General features: G+C 38.2%; 2 protein-coding genes across 2 annotated transcripts; both read right to left on the bottom strand.

The window, feature by feature from the left end:
* On the bottom strand, window positions 1-540 carry LOC146889025 (uncharacterized). The gene has a single exon (XM_085670630.1). It carries the CDS (start codon window positions 465-467, stop codon window positions 231-233), a length of 237 nt encoding a protein of 78 aa, XP_085526756.1. The 5' UTR covers window positions 468-540; the 3' UTR covers window positions 1-230.
* Window positions 541-10,009: 9,469 nt separating this feature from the next.
* On the bottom strand, window positions 10,010-15,724 carry LOC114196042 (uncharacterized). Its single transcript, XM_028086542.2, has 7 exons — window positions 15,415-15,724; window positions 14,817-14,902; window positions 13,810-13,956; window positions 13,597-13,705; window positions 13,316-13,439; window positions 12,702-12,975; window positions 10,010-10,537 (listed from the first exon to the last, which is right to left on the bottom strand). Exons 1-7 carry the CDS (start codon window positions 15,536-15,538, stop codon window positions 10,430-10,432), a joined length of 972 nt encoding a protein of 323 aa, XP_027942343.1. The 5' UTR covers window positions 15,539-15,724; the 3' UTR covers window positions 10,010-10,429.
* Window positions 15,725-17,436: the final 1,712 nt, after the last annotated feature.

Below are 17,436 nucleotides of genomic sequence, written 5' to 3'. Positions count from 1 at the left end.
TTACAGAAGATTTAAAATATAATTTATAATCAGAAATGAAGTAATTTTAGTTTACAGATTTGTTTCACATTTTGTTGATACATGAAACAGCAAGTAAAAAAAAGAAAAAGGATGAGCGGGGATTTTAAAGCGGGAAGAACAATTCCCTTTAATTCCATACAATATACAATTATGCACAGCAACACAAAGAAAAAGGAAGATTACAAAAGCAGAAATGACCAACTTGGAATTCAAGCAGAGAAGAAACTGTTAGAAGCAGCAATGGCGATTTGGGTTTTAGGTTCCCAAAGCCGTTTCATAAATTCCTGCTTCTGAACCTCAATTTTGTCCTCCGGAAACGACGATGAGAAAGAAGAAGAAAAAGAAAGGGTGTGAAATTTGGTGGCTGGGAAAGCTTCTTCTCCTTTCTTCAAACATTTTGTTCTCCTCTCGTATTCCTCCGCTACCAACATGGCGATATCAGACATTGTTGGTTGTTGGTTCTTTCTCTCTCTATCCCTATGAGGTTTGTTTGTGTTTTTTGTGAAATCATGTTTAAAGCAAATGTTATTTATAGTGAGAGACTCACCACGCGTGGCCGGTCAACACTTTCAGATAAGGCTCACCCAATTTTTCTTATAAAGTTATACATCATTTTATAGATATTCTTAGAATTATATTTTCCTCCATTATTTGAAGGATAACTTTTTAATCGGATGTTATCATGTATATATTATTTTCTGATAAAATTCATTAAAAAAATAACATTAGCAATATCGATATTTATAGTGGTTTCTTATAGTGGGGTTGGATCATATGTGTCCTTTCAGGATTCCGAAGACTTTCAGAGGAAATACAGAGGACTAATAATGGCCCTTCATCCCACCAATTATTCTATTCATCGTCAGGGCAGGGATGAAGCAACACAATAAGAACAAACAGAAAGAGAAGCGAGAAGTTAAAATTAATTAGATGTTTTATGCGATTAAAAAAATAATTTTATAAAGATGTTTAATTGAATAAAAATATAAATAAAATAGTTTCAAAAGCATATTTAACATTTGTTCTATTACAGCTCTAATTATTGTTTCCTTAAATTGATTATTATAAATAAATACTTTTTGAGGTGTACTTTTATTTATAGGAAAGTTAAATCTAGAAAAAGTAAATTAAAGTTGTAATTATGGAAGGAAGAGTTTAACATAAACTATTTGATTGGTGTGGTCGGTTTGGAATCAGAAAATGACAGTATTGAAACGTGGGACACGTGTAAAATACATGGTATAGAGACGGTATGCACTAACGTCCAACATGCACATGCCCAAACCCGTGTCTGTGTCTGCTTTTGAGTTTTTTCATAATGGATCATTGTTTGGAATCCTAATACCCGGGCCCATTTTAATATGTACGTTTGGATGTAGAAATAACTAAAAGCAATAATTCAGTAAATCAGATTATATGTTGAATACTTTTATTTTTGTCAACTCTATTTTCTCAGTGTAAAAAATAAATAATAGAATAAACCAGGAAAAGAGAGTATACTGTAACGTCCCATTTAATTTAATACGTAAAATTAAAGAAAACGTCACGTGATAAAAGCATAACAACGCGGTCCTGGGGTCCTTAATATCACTCCTACAAAACTAGGCATACCACGATGCCAATGAAGGTGGGATAGTTGTTTAACTAAAAGATTACAATCCGACAACCACGAATACAGGGGCCATAGCCCTAAAGAAAACATGAAAGAAAGAAGCGCGAGATCTAGCCCAGGTGACTAAGCTGTTGGATCATCGTTCCCTTGCTGGCCACGTGAACCTCGCCCATCTGCTCCCATCAACCAAGTTGATGATCATCGCAAGAAAGAACAGCCACATACATCACAACATTACAACAAAACGGGTAAGCTAGAGCCAATCAACATATTCAACATGCAATCAAATATATTTTCATCATCTCATCCACATAGCAACCAAACATGTTATGACTCTTCATTCAATACACTACGACTCGACTCATCCGGATACGTATAACTCGGTCGGATTCAGCGGATGCTTGCACTTGTGTGGATACCTCTGCTCGAACCTGAGCTGCTCGATCCCTGAGCTTTGTAATACAAGTGTTATGATGAATCAAAATCTCTCCCACCACAAGGTTAGCCCTTAATGAGTTTCAGGCCTCCTGCTACTCCCACCACAAGAGTCAGTCCGCTCTAAGTGAGACTAACTGGCTCCTCGGAGCGTCAGGATGCAACCTTACCTTGAATCCTTACCTAGTTATACAGATGGGACACCCACTAGCAGGGGCCATGGAATTACGTCCCGACCACTGAAACGCAACCCCGGAGGTCTCACCTAGAGACCCTAAGGAATTACACGCTGACACGGACCAACATTCATAAATCAGCAATAAGCGAATATTAAATTATATTTTTCAATTCCATCTCAACCCTTGAAGTTCAATCCTCATATCAATCACCTCTCAAAATCCATACCTCTGATCATCACCTCCCCGATGAGTCTGGGGTCTAGTTTCATGTTTATACCATGTTCCTTTAGTTTCAAACCACACATTCATTTCACATGTTAAGTCTCATACCAACCCATTCATCCACAATTCATGAATCATGCCAAAAATATGTTTCGTACTCCATTATATACGTGTCCATCATCACACAATCATACCCAATCAAGACAGATCACTCGGGAAACATCAAACGTCCAAAATATAGCACAGTCTCGCCCAGCATCTCGCTCAGGCTGAGGGGTCTCGCTCAGGCGAGACGTGCTCGCTCAGGCGAGCCTCCCCCTCGCCTAGGCGAGAGCGCCAAAAACAAGGGCATGGGCAACACGGGATCTCGCTTAAGCGAGATCCCTCTCGCTTGGGCGAGTTGCCTGCTCGCTCAAAAGTTGAGCGAGCCGCCCGGGCGACGTTTCGCGCAAAAAACTTAGGCGAGCTCCCTGTTTCATCTCGCCTAGGCGAGATTGACTCGCTTGGGCGAGATTTACAGGTCTCGTCACTGTTCTTCACTGTAACAGTCATGCATATCCAATCAACCAGGCATAACAAGCATTTAATCACACCAAAACGAAGGATTCATTCATGAAATCATTAACTCACTCAAGAATAGCCAAGACAACACCTAAAATACTGGAACCCTAACTTCCCGTACCTGGAAAAGGGTTAACAGAACCTCGACACGGGACCTCGGAGCACAGTAACTTGGAAGGCGGACTTGCAAAACTGGCGAAAACAGCGGAGGACACGATTATTTTCGTACTTTAATCGGTGGAAAACGAATGTAAACCTCATAAGGTAAGTACAGTAGGTTAGAGTTACTTACGTGGAGCAGAAATCACTAGACGAGCTCTTGGGATGGACTGGTTCGAGACGAAGAATCGGAATCCTAGCAGAGGGGTGGCGGCTGCTGGGTTCAAGGCAAGGCAAGATCCCTGAAAATGTAGGGTACCCTAGGTTTAGGGCAGACCTAAGGCTTATATACTATGGGCCGGTCTTTAGGCCCAATACTGTAGGGCAGCCCACTAACTTTTGGGGCAGGAAAAATGGGGCCTTACATTCTCCCCAACAAGAAAATTTTCGTCCTCGAAAATTCATCGATGAGATAGGAAGGAGCTATGTTCTCCTTATCTCCTCTGGAAACCACTACTCAAACACGACATATACAACGACTCCCACACCTATAGTCATTGGAAACTTTGCCTCTGTGCTAAGCGACATGCGTCCAACTATGCAAATTAAATTAGTCACTACTCGAAGCACTCCAAATCCTCCAACCTTAAAAATCCGAATGCTCCTCCATGCATGCCCCTCTAACTTGTATCTAACATATTGACTCTCTTTCTATGCGTTCTCTGCTACCTCTTGTAGGTTTTTATCAACTTCTCAGATGACCTTAAGTCTCCAACCAAGGCACGCTCGTATCACTTCACATCACCTTGTTCACTCCTTTATGCATCACTCCACTGACTTGATCACTCTTGAGTGTTGGCCTACTGTCACACCATCAACACTTTTGACCACTTTTATGTATATTGAAACTCCTACATCTTCTTCTCATTTAAACCTTCAACTGCTTTCTTCACCATATCGCATCGGCATCCTATTTTCATCTTTAATCCCCCCCTAACTTATAGGCAACATTCCACAAAACCTCAGGACCATAACTTTTATTGACTTCAAATTTCTAGTCTGGTTCGTACCACGCAACTTCACGATACACCTCAAACTAAGATATTCCGATTTGGTTTTTCTCAACCTTGTTGAGAGGTTCACTAGTGCTAATAAGATGACGAGACTAATGAAATCCCCTCACACATTCTCTTCCCAACCCAAACACTTATGGTTCTCTACCAACTCTCACTCTTACTTCGTCAAATCAAGGATCCTCAATTCCCTTCTCTGACCAAACACCTACTCTCACTTCCTCACCTCCAAGTTGGCACCCTAACTTAAGATCATAACTCAAACCATCCCCTACTTCTCTTGCACAATTCTCTTTGAGCAACTTCATAATTCTAACTTTAACTGGTAACTGAACATCCTTAACTAATACTCATAAGAACGACACCTTTGTTGTTCACAAGTAAGATAGTTCTTTCCACACACCTTTTACCCCTCATAAGTATCACTTGCCATCATCCCGCTGCGCTACTCTGATCACCACAAAAAGCCACTCATTTATTTACTCAAAATGATGCCCCTTTCATGTCTACCGTGACAAGGAATCAATCATCACCGAGAAACCTTCTTCCAAAACTTCTATGCAACTTGTAAAATCATTTGGACTTACCTCTTTATAGTCTTAGCGTCTCATTTTCGCAACATTGCATCCACCCTTCCTAACTATGCGTCCTATTAGGCACTTCATCCTTTGTCAATACCCCTTTCTTGCACATTTTAAAGACTCTGTTCGCACTTGGATACTCGCCGTTAAACCTTGAAGACACAGCTAACATGTTTGAGATTGCCTTACCTCCATCATGTTTTCCTCTCTATACGACCATAGGTCCGAAAAGTCAATCCTCCCTTATCTAACGTTTTTCCTTGAACAATCTATTCCACCACTACCTTTCCTTTGATGTTCACCAAATCTGCTGTCATCATTGTGGTCGTACTCAGCATAAGCCACTACTCCTCCGACATCTCCTCTACCTCCGTGTTTATTTCAGACTCGCTGTAGAAACCATTCCATTAGGGACTATTGTCTCAAGTTTCCTCTTCAGGCACCAATGCAAAGGGGAATTTTATCACACCAAGGTCAAAACTCTGGTACTTGTCCCACAGTACGTCCATAACTCCTTTTCCACTGAGATCCTCTTCGTCTATCATCGACTTTCCCTCGTCAGATGTCTTTGATTCACGTGAAGCTTTGTCTCCACTATTTAGCTTGGTCCATACCTCACACGCCACCATTGAATCATCTCTTTTTAATCCAAGAACACTACCTCGTGGGTTGTCCAGCTCATCAGGATGAGATTGAGAAAACAACTGATTCACCCTTGAGACTACGTCCCAACACCGCATAATTCAGATCGGATTTAAATTTAAATACTTTGATCATCCCGAAGGCACCATATCCTCGAGCGGGTCTCCACTTGGTCGCAATTTTAGCAAAACCATCGTCTCCACCTAAGTCCTCTCTTAAAGACAACCATGACTCCTTTACCATACCGACGACATCAAAAAGTACACGACCTCAAGAAGATTGGTCCTTAGTCCAAACATCTCTCCTTAAGGTGCATCTCTGTATGAGATTCTTTCGTGCTAACCTCTTTAGCATCAATTATCGTAGACATCGTGTCAACCACTCAAAACTTCTCTTTTCATTTCCCTTGTCATTGTGTTATGACATCAGTTGGGTTGTCCTTCCATACGAGAATAATCCTTTAAAGGCTTGCCCTTTCTTCTAGTACGTGAAACCTTTCACTTTATACCCAAGGTCAGATGTCCTACTCATGGGAACTACTTTCCCCTTGAAGCATCCCACTCACAAATTTGGAAATACCCCTCACTACCTGCTGACTATTAATCCTGGTATGAATCCCTTATGCCACTTCCTCCCTATCCATCAATTGTTCCTTCCCTTACTTTGGAACGTCATCTTTCCTGGCTGACCAGTAACCCTCATCCATCCCAGCCTCTCATTAGAGGTTTGCCATCTTTTGCACTTCTCAATCTCCTCCTCTCTTACCCTTCTTGTCGCTAAGCAATTCCTCCACTTTTAGCAACCTCAGATTTGCCAATTGTTCCTCTTACACCACTCCAAGAAGCACTAGATGTGACCATGTGACTATATTCAATGACACTCCATCTAACACCGTATGCATTTTCATAATTCGGAACCCCACCATCGTCGGGGTGTAGAACCAGCTTGATTTCCTCAAACGACGTGGCACTTGCATGCACTGATACTCCTTAATGTTATTACCCTTTTGATTCACTCTCTTTAGAAAACTTGTAGTATCTTTATTTTGGGAACTCTAGCATATTCTCCAGCTTATTAGTCCAAGACGTTAAATCTCAATTCCCTTATCTCTGTAAATACTAGACACAAAGCACAGAGGCGCAGCAAGACAAACTAGACCATACCCAGCAACAATCTATCACTTACTGACAACGAACCCCTTTTTGTCTGTCGCCCCTATTTCCCGAACCATCAGAATTAAGAAAGGAAAACAACCTTTAATCTAGTCATGAGTGTGCACCCTCATTACTCTATCAAGGCGTCTTCTGTTCCTAAACTTTTGGTTTCATTGACAAACTCGACTATACATGACTACTTACGCCCGCAAAGCACGATAAACCCACAACCTCAGGTCATCCTAAGGACGAACTGCTCTGATACCATAAATGTAACGTCCCATTTAATTTAATACGTAAAATTAAAGGAAACGTCATGTGATAAAAGCATAACAACGCGGTCCTGGGGTCCTTAATATCACCCCTATAAAACTAGGCATACCACGATGCCGATGAAGGTGGGATAGCTGTTTAACTAAAAGATTACAATCCGACAACCACGAATACAGGGGCCATAGCCCTAAAGAAATCATGAAAGAAAGAAGCGCGAGATCTAGCCCAGGTGGCTAAGTTGTTGGATCATCGTTCCCTTGCTGGCCACGTGAACCTCGCCCATCTGCTCCCATCAACCAAGTTGATGATCATCGCAAGAAAGAACAGCCACATACATCACAACATTACAACAAAACGGGTAAGCTAGAGCCAATCAACATATTCAACATGCAATCAAAGATATTTTCATCATCTCATCCACATAGCAACCAAACATGTTATGACTCTTCATTCAATACACTACGACTCGACTCAACTCATCCGGATACGTATAACTCGGTCGGATTCAGCGGATGCTTGCACTTGTGTGGATACCTCTGCTCGAACCTGAGCTGCTCGATCCCTGAGCTTTGTAATACAAGTGTTATGATGAATCAAAATCTCTCCCACCACAAGGTTAGCCCTTAATGAGTTTCAGGCCTCCTGCTACTCCCACCACAAGAGTCAGTCCGCTCTAAGTGAGACTAACTGGCTCCTCGGAGCGTCAGGATGCAACCTTACCTTGAATCCTTACCTAGTTATACAGATGGGGCACCCACTAGCAGGGGCCATGGAATTACGTCCCGACCACTGAAACGCAACCCCGGAGGTCTCACCTAGCGACCCTAAGGAATTACACGCTGACACGGACCAACATTCATAAATCAGCAATAAGCGAATATTAAATTATATTTTTCAATTCCATCTCAACCCTTGAAGTTCAATCCTCATATCAATCACCTCTCAAAATCCATACCTCTGATCATCACCTCCCCGATGAGTCTGGGGTCTAGTTTCATGTTTATACCATGTTCCTTTAGTTTCAAACCACACATTCATTTCACATGTTAAGTCTCATACCAACCCATTCATCCACAATTCATGAATCATGCCAAAAATATGTTTCGTACTCCATTATATACGTGTCCATCATCACACAATCATACCCAATCAAGACAGATCACTCGGGAAACATCAAACGTCCAAAATATAGCACAGTCTCGCCCAGCATCTCGCTCAGGCTGAGGGGTCTCGCTCAGGCGAGACGTGCTCGCTCAGGCGAGCCTCCCCCTCGCCTAGGCGAGAGCGCCAAAAACAAGGGCATGGGCAACACGGGATCTCGCTTAAGCGAGATCCCTCTCGCTTGGGCGAGTTGCCTGCTCGCTCAAAAGTTGAGCGAGCCGCCCGGGCGACGTTTCGCGCAAAAAACTTAGGCGAGCTCCCTGTTTCATCTCGCCTAGGCGAGATTGACTCGCTTGGGCGAGATTTACAGGTCTCGTCACTGTTCTTCACTGTAACAGTCATGCATATCCAATCAACCAGGCATAACAAGCATTTAATCACACCAAAACGAAGGATTCATTCATGAAATCATTAACTCACTCAAGAATAGCCAAGACAACACCTAAAATACTGGAACCCTAACTTCCCGTACCTGGAAAAGGGTTAACAGAACCTCGACACGGGACCTCGGAGCACAGTAACTTGGAAGGCGGACTTGCAAAACTGGCGAAAACAGCGGAGGACACGATTATTTTCGTACTTTAATCGGTGGAAAACGAATGTAAACCTCATAAGGTAAGTACAGTAGGTTAGAGTTACTTACGTGGAGCAGAAATCACTAGACGAGCTCTTGGGATGGACTGGTTCGAGACGAAGAATCGGAATCCTAGCAGAGGGGTGGCGGCTGCTGGGTTCAAGGCAAGGCAAGATCCCTGAAAATGTAGGGTACCCTAGGTTTAGGGCAGACCTAAGGCTTATATACTATGGGCCGGTCTTTAGGCCCAATACTGTAGGGCAGCCCACTAACTTTTGGGCAGGAAAAATGGGGCCTTACATATACCATGTCATGTTAGGAAAAATAGAGCATAAGTAAAATAACGATAAAATAAAATCACACTAGTGATACTAAACCTGGACTCTAAAATGTTGGTTTTTTGGGATTGCGAATAAAAAGATAAATAAAAAATATTCCTAACAATTATAAGATGAATTTCATAACTGAAAATCAAAAAATATACAGAAAGTATAATAATAGACAATAAAAAAATATAAAAATTTAGTAGGGCATATAATAAAAAAGATTGTATAATAAATAAAATGAGGAGAAGAAACAAAAAATGCGATAAAAGTTTTAAAAAAACGAAAATTATTTTAATTGTATGATGGTCATCTTCCTTTGTTTTAAACGTAAGAAAAACGTGCCCCCTTATCATTACATTACAGCTTTAGTTTCTACCAAAATAGTTTTACGCGTCAATGTAACTCGGTGGCTATCTGTCACGTGCGCAAAAATATACACGTGACTATCTTGTAAACTATATCCGAAAATAAGAGTTATTCTGAATTTTAATCTGTTCCTATATACTGTCCGCGTAGAAAAGTTATTCAGTCACCGAATGAGTCTTTAGGAAATCATTGGTTTGTTACAAGCTTGTATAAAACATGCAAGACCAATGTACTAAAGCAGCTTTAATTTTAAATAACTTCAGCTATAAAATTAACAAAAGCCGCATGAAGTAAAACGTAAAAGAACAAAATGGGAAAGAATGAACTGTTGAAATAATGAAGTTTTAGGTATTAAAGAAGGATAAAGTATTGTATCTATTTGTACTCATAATCCCAACTACATAAGAAAATCATTCGTGAAATATTAAGAAACACGAAAACCAAAGAAATGGAGAGAACTAATCATCAGATATAATCTAAAACTCCAAGAATAAAATAACGATCCTGAGAAGACAAGATATACAAACAAACTCCAAAATTATCAATTTAATCTCTCTTTGTTGAAATGAACAGCGTTTTCGTATGCTTCATTATCAACTTAAGAATGATTAAAATGACGTTATCGCCAGGTAGATGCCTTCCATTACGTGGGACAACAGATTAAACAGAAACAGAAAACGTTGTAGACTAAGAAATAAAGTTAAAGAAACTACAATACTGAGAAAGAGAGTGAAACCAAACATCTTTCCTTGTATCACGGAGCAGTTGTAGGCATGAAATTTTACCGTTAGAATTATTTACAACAAATGCAACAAGCAACCAATAAAACATGACTAACCAAGCAGCAACGCATCAGGGAAAAGAAATGGCGATGTACCTGTAACCGGTTATCGGGCAATCAAGAATCCTCTTTCATTTTCTTTACATAAGTAGACTGTAGGCGTGTGTCAGACATTCACAATTTTCCACATATCAATAGTTCAGCATAAGTGTACAACTCTAGCCAAACTGAATTGAGTGGCTATTACACAATTATCAATTAATAGCAGGTCTTCACGAAAATGACCAGCTTACCAAAACATGGGAGAAGGCCAATGTATCTCTACTGTCATTATTGTCATCAAGTAGATGACTGGTGACTCTTACAAACTCACAGTAGACCCAATGTTTTCAACTGCTGAACATGCTCGGGAGGGAGAGCTGGGGGAGACCAATCAGATCCTGTCAGCTCTCCATCGACGTCTTCAACCACATACTCCTGAGATGAGAAGTGATAATAATTCATAATCAACAATTCAATATGATGTCAGCTTGATCCAGGGCATCATGATGTTTTCATAAAACACGCAATTAACACATGGGATTATTGGTATTATTCATAAATAAATTATAACTAATCACAAATTGTTTGTGGTCATATATAAGCCAGAAGATGCTTCACTACTAACCGCTCCCCGGTTCCAAAACCTCACCCACACAAGAATAGAGACACAGACACGATTAAACACATTTTCGAACAAAAACACAACACATTTTCGAACAAAAACACAGGACAGCACAGCTTGAACATAGCATGTAAAATAAAAAATTAATTTTTTACAATCCCATAACAAAATATTTAAAACATAAAAATTCAAATCTTCATGATAAGAATTTTGCTATTTTATATTTTATGAAGTAATGATAAGGGTCTTTAATAAAATCAAGGTTTATTGGACATTGTTCACGTGATTACATTTGAGGTATTGTCTCACAATTTTGTCTTTAAGATATACTTGATGAGACAAGGGTGTATATAAATTACCATTGACTTTGACTTCTAAGATATAGGAGACTTTTCCGGTATTGTGGAACAAACCCTAAATTGAGTCTAAAGGGCTAGAGTGGTCAGGCTCCCCCTATCTAAAGCATCAATGTTTTGACTTAAAGGTCTAAAACATATAATACCTCAGATGCAATAATACTAATGTGTCCAACGAATCTAAAGTGGATGGAACATTGATATGCCAAGTAAAGGGGCCCAAATTTAGCTCCCTAGCCTCAACAAGGAGGCAAGTTCTAGTACACCCGAAAATCTCACCTCATTTAGAAGTCAAAGCCAATAGTAGTCACACACAGCCTCCTCCCATGATCTACTCAAACTTATTTTAAGGACAAAACTATGATAAAGCCAAGTCTGAACTCCAAAGCATACAATACTAGGATGCAGTGACCCCTAATGAGGTCTAAAAGCCAATAGTAGTCATACACACTCTCCTTCCATGATCTACTCAAACTCATTTTAAGGACAAAACCATGATAAAGCCCAGTCTGAACTCCAAAGCATACAATACTAGGATGCAGTGACCCCTAATGAGGTCTAACGAACTTGTAGTATTCAGAACAACTAATTAAATATTTTTGGTTTTGAAAAGTAACAATTAAGAGGCCCAAAATCAGCTTTAAGGCATCAAGATACAAGACATAAATCAAGCCAAATTACTACAGCCATTTTAGCAACACACTCATACAAAATGAGGGTTGCAACACACTGCCACATACCCCAACATGTCGCCACAGTATCTATGTAAGAGACATGTCCAACACTGGTACATCAGCCTTGCTGTCCCACCAGTTATTAGTAGTGTCCCAGCCCCACCCTAGCTAAATTATACAAGCAATGGAAGAGTAGGAAAAGATTGCATAATGCATGCTCATATGTACTTGGGAGGGCTGTGTGAATGAGACTGAACTTGGGGGATTGGTTTGTAACAAATGCACACAGCAGGTGCATTTTGGTTTGAGAGCAGACTCGGAAAAATGGGGAAGTGAAACAAGCATTTGAGCAAGAGTTTGGAAAGGAGAAAGTAGACCAATTGAAGAGTCTGTCATATCTGTATTTTTCTCACCTATTTTTATACAAAATTTAAAAATCCCATCAATATAATACTATCATATAAGTAGCAGCAAGGATGGATATTAAGAGTGTTTGGCAGTAATTTCCAAATAATGATTCCACTTTTCTATCTATCATTTATTAGACAACAAAAAACTCTTTTCAATTCCATCACAAGTTTACAACAGCTACATAATAATGCATTATAAACGTAAGCTAGTCGCTGAAATACATATACGTTAGCAAAACCATCAGAAATGCCTCGGTCAATATGGCTCTAATGCAAGAGAATCTTAAAAGCAAAGTCAATTATAAAACAATAAAATTTTACAGTTAAGTTTCTTGGCTATCCCATCCCTAATAAATGTTTCTGTGAAGAAATCATATGGGGCTTAAATGCTACAAATTAAACCAAGCCACAGCTAAAAGGCTAATTGTAGATATTGGTTAGTAATTAGCATGACTTTTCAGCTGAATTGCAAAACACTTTTACAGCTCATATAAATACACCAAAGGCACAAGAGAAGATAAAGAAAACCAGACATACCTTTGTTAACATCCTTTTTGCAAGTATGTGATAATGACGTTGCCATATCCGCTGACCTACCATGGTAGCCACCAAAACGCTGTAGAATATCCCAATTACAGTAAAAAGTCCCAGAACAACCAAAGCCATTATGAATAATAATGGTAGCCCAGCTTCCCCGGCACCACCCAAACAGCCACCACATTCAGTTGCCATGGTTCCACAACTCTCAAAGCAAGTAGTGCAATCAGTCCACATACAAAGAGTGCCTGGCAAATGACAGTCTGCACAAACCCTGCAGCAACATCATTTGACACAAAAGTTAGACGTCCGAATCACAAACTCGCTGCTTCATACACAACATTGCAAATTCCTCCATTTTCAACTTAGCATAAGCAACCATGAATAATTAGCAACGTAATTTTATACGTCTTCGAGAAAAAGTTCTTAAAAGAAGGGTCCGCAATATGGTCTAAAATAAATCTTATATATTGCACTCCTAGCAAAGTTTTTGGCATCCTAAAATGAAACAAGAAAACAAGCATTATAATGCAGCCCTATGAAGATGCTGAGAGTTCCATTATGTGTTCTAACAATGACAGAGGCTTGTGAATAGGTAAAATCAAGATTACTACCCAGGTTGACAGCAACAAAGACATAACTCTCTACACGGCTGAGCTAAATCATTGCGAACTCTTCGATCATAACAAGTAATGAAGCACCCAGAAAGACCAAGCAGTGCGAAAAATAATAGAGCTCCTGCATTAGAAATTACCAACAAAAAATTAACCAAAACCAATATCTTTTTGACTTTGGAACAACGAAATTGAACTCAAGGCAATGGAGTCAAAGTAATTCGCAAAAAACAATATCGCATTAGCATTTGATGACACAACTAGAGTTAATCGTAATTTACCACATATGTAGTAAAAGCTCATTTCACTGTCAAAACCCCAGAGAAGACGAAGCCAATATTGCTGGTAACCATCTATTAGATAAACCAAATATGCCAGTGATGCAATGACCTGCATAGGTAATGAAGGGGTTGAATCAGATCACCTAGACACACTCACAAAGTACAAATGGACAAGTATATACATGGCTAGACAAATCGAAACAAATCACCTACAAGCTGGACAGACAGAAAAATAAACAGAATGTCTCTGGTGACAAAAAACCGAAATTTCAGGGTCCGCCATTTCCTATCAGCAGCAACATGAACACGCAAATGGTAAGGAGCCTTGCATGTTGTACAGTGAGCAAAGGCAAACCCTTCCTGCAAAAGAAAAAAAAATTAAGTAATGTATATTTCATAGGTAAGCACTGTAAACTACACCATTTTACACATGGAACTGTTGAGTACAGGAAAAAAAAATTCTGCCACTTAAAATTGGCCACACTTGAACAACTAATGTTTAAGCGGTTGCATATCATAAAAGTACAGATTATTGTCAGAGCTTTTCATAATACAAAATATCCAGGTGTTTCTCCATCTGCGGTTAGTACTTTACACCATACAATACACCAAGTGCACTGGAGGATTTTTTTTTTTCAAAGAAATAGTTCATGGACTACAGGATAAAGACAAAAAAGTTAATTCTAAAGATAATTAATTGGTTACAATATCAAAATATCATCAAAAAAGGGAGAATAGAGTGGAAAACTAAAGATAGCCACTAAACCACGATGTGTCAATGGCAAGAGATTCAAGAGCATGAGAAACATGTTAAAGTCATGGAGAGTAAATCAAAACTGTAAAAAAAAAACCGGGTAAAATAAAATAGGCAAAAAGTACAATTATCACCGAAATAAATGAGTGATGGGTAGCCAACAGACACAGTTATAACTGAAGGGAAAGAATCAAAAGAAAACCACTGAAAGTGACATGAAATGCTGCTAAGCCAACCACATGCTAATACACACAAATTGGAAAATATAATGAGACCAAATCAACAAATGTGAGCATAACAAAAATCATTGGCTAATTGATTAATCAAACAAAAGGTTTACTAACCACCACAAAATCCTCCAGTAAGTTTAGCATATACACTTGCTTCTTGCCACGCTTACTAACATTCAGACAATTATCATCACCTATAAAGTTGTAATGTAATGTAATAAATCATAAAACATTACCTTAATTGCTCGCCAATGATCCAAACATTCTCGGTGTACATATTTGGATGTACCTTTGCACTTACAAGGGGCTATGAAATCTCTACCTGGGTAAAAAAACGGAATGCAGCTGATAAAAGATATCATATACTCCAAGAGTTGGGGATCAACATTCAATAATGAAGCTCACATTAGCAACCATTCTCGACATATTTGCAATACCCCACACATGGAACAACAATAACAGTCCAAGAGCAACTACATACATAATTGCTAAAATAACGAAATTCAAATTCCAACGAACAATGATGTAAGACAGTACTGAATTACTCAAATTCAATAATTAATTACTTTCTCCGTATAATTGACCCAAAATGGGCAGAGCTAGGAGAATAACGTGCCTCTCATCAACTCACACGATTCACGTTTTTGAAGTCTGAATTCTTAAATCAATAAGTAAAAGCAATTTTAAGGACAAAAGTAGAAAAAATCGAAATTACAATATAGAGTCCTTAGAATTACGAAGTGATTGATTCTCACTTCTGAGCACATGAAAGTGCAACTTGCCAAAACCTGAAATCGAAAATCGAAAAGGAAAAAAGTAGGGAAGTGAAATTACCATCGGTTTCGAGACAAATTCGGCATTGGATTTGTTCGGAGGGACCAGCTTCGAGGTCGATCTCGGAAGGGTCAGTGAGAGGAAGGGGAGGGACGAGAGGAGAAGAGTCTGAGTGATCGGCCATTAAAATCCAGAGGGTAGAAATGTCAAATGATAGATGCTGAATCAACTTTTCTTCAGCGAAGCCATAATTCTAATTCATAATCCTTAGCTTAGATTACAATTTAGAACTCAGGAGAAGAAGAAGAAGAAGAATCTCCCTGATCCTTCTCTCTCTCTCAGACTTAGAAGTGAGAATTGATTTTTCAAGTGTTCGTTATCAGCGTAAACAAGGTTATGCGTGAACCGTGAGATCGTGAATTCCCAAAACTAGCCATTGGATTTGGGAATGATGAAATGTTCATTTTCATTTTTATTTAATTTAAAAAAAAAAAAACTTAATTACACGGTTCACGGTTTTGTTATTGTAAAAGTATCAAAATAATTATAACTGCAAAACACATAAATCAGGTGTGAGATTATTCCTATTACATCAATATTATTTCAAATTAAAGTTTTTGAATATAAATTTTCATAAATTGAAAGATAACTTTATCAGAGCAATACTATTTTTAATCGGCGTCAATGCTAATATATATTTTTATATTCCCATTGCATACTGGTTGTTTTTGGTAGTAGCAATTTAGCCCTGAGCGTTTGAAGAGAAGAATTATTCCTGGGCTTAAACGACGACTTCAATCGTTTGGGCTTCAACCATAACTAGATTCTGGGCTCATTACAAATCTGTCTCTGAAAAATAAAACTACATTTGTTTAACGAAAATAATTCTGATTTTACATTTTTTTTTGTTTTTTATGATGAATAACTTGTACGACGCTTATGTATAAATTTATTTTCATAACAAAATTCTTAGTTAATAAATTTCATTAGCACTTTCTTTTTAAATTAAGATACTAATGTCACAATTGTTGTTAAAAACAGTCATTGTTTTTTTAATTACATGTCATGGTAATTTATAAAACAATACCAAACGCATTTCCGTAACAACTTCTACACACACACACATATATATATATATATATATATATATATATATATATATATGAGTGTACACTCACTTAATAACTTGATATAATAATGTTAATAATATTTATTTTATATTGTGTTCCTGTCTTGTATTGTATGTTTCCTCTTGTGATGATCACCTATTCGGTGGGAGGAAATGTGGTTGCAGTGCCAAAGGTGCTTCTAGAGGATGAAGAGTCATCGTTTTAGTGTTGAGAAGGAGGTTTCCAGTGGGAGCTTTAGCAGTGGTCAGTTTAAGTATAGAGTTTATTAGTTTAGTTTAAGTGTATAAGTGATATATTTTTATAGTCATATCTTTTGTAAGACTGTATTAATATATTATGTACACTGGATTATCTATTTTTGAACCATGATGAAACTCCCTATTTTTATTAGTTTTAAGCTACTGAACTTAGGATGTTACATATATATATATATATATATATATATATATATATATATATATATATATATATATATATATATATATATATATATAATTTATTAAGCTATTAGAAAATATAATACACTATGATTTTGTAAAACAGTACACAATATATTTTGTTGTGATTAAATGGTTCAATCTACAAGAAAAATCGATATTACTGACGGTCAAAATCCGTCGATAATGATAAAAATTTGTCGTTAAATTAACATTACCAATGGATCATCGACAGTCAAAAATCTGTCAGTAAAATGCTTGTCGATAATTAATTTTACCGACGAAAATCATGTTCCGTCGGTAATTATCAATGAAAAAATTCATCGGTAATTATCAACAAAAAAATCCGTCGATAAATCTATCGGTAATTACATATGCAAAAATCCGTCGGTAAAATCTGTCGATAATTATCAACCGAAAAATCTGTCAGTAATTACTGACCGAAAAAATCGTCGGTAATAACCAAAAAATTCGTTGGTAAATTTGTTGCACTGTTCATCTTCTTCCTCCTTCCT

Source organism: Vigna unguiculata, chromosome 1 (genome assembly GCF_037176805.1).
Source record: "Vigna unguiculata cultivar grain cowpea cultivar isolate G323 ecotype 2 chromosome 1, ASM3717680v1, whole genome shotgun sequence".
Taxonomy (NCBI): domain Eukaryota; kingdom Viridiplantae; phylum Streptophyta; class Magnoliopsida; order Fabales; family Fabaceae; genus Vigna; species Vigna unguiculata.
This window is presented reverse-complemented; position numbering and strand designations above follow the sequence as displayed.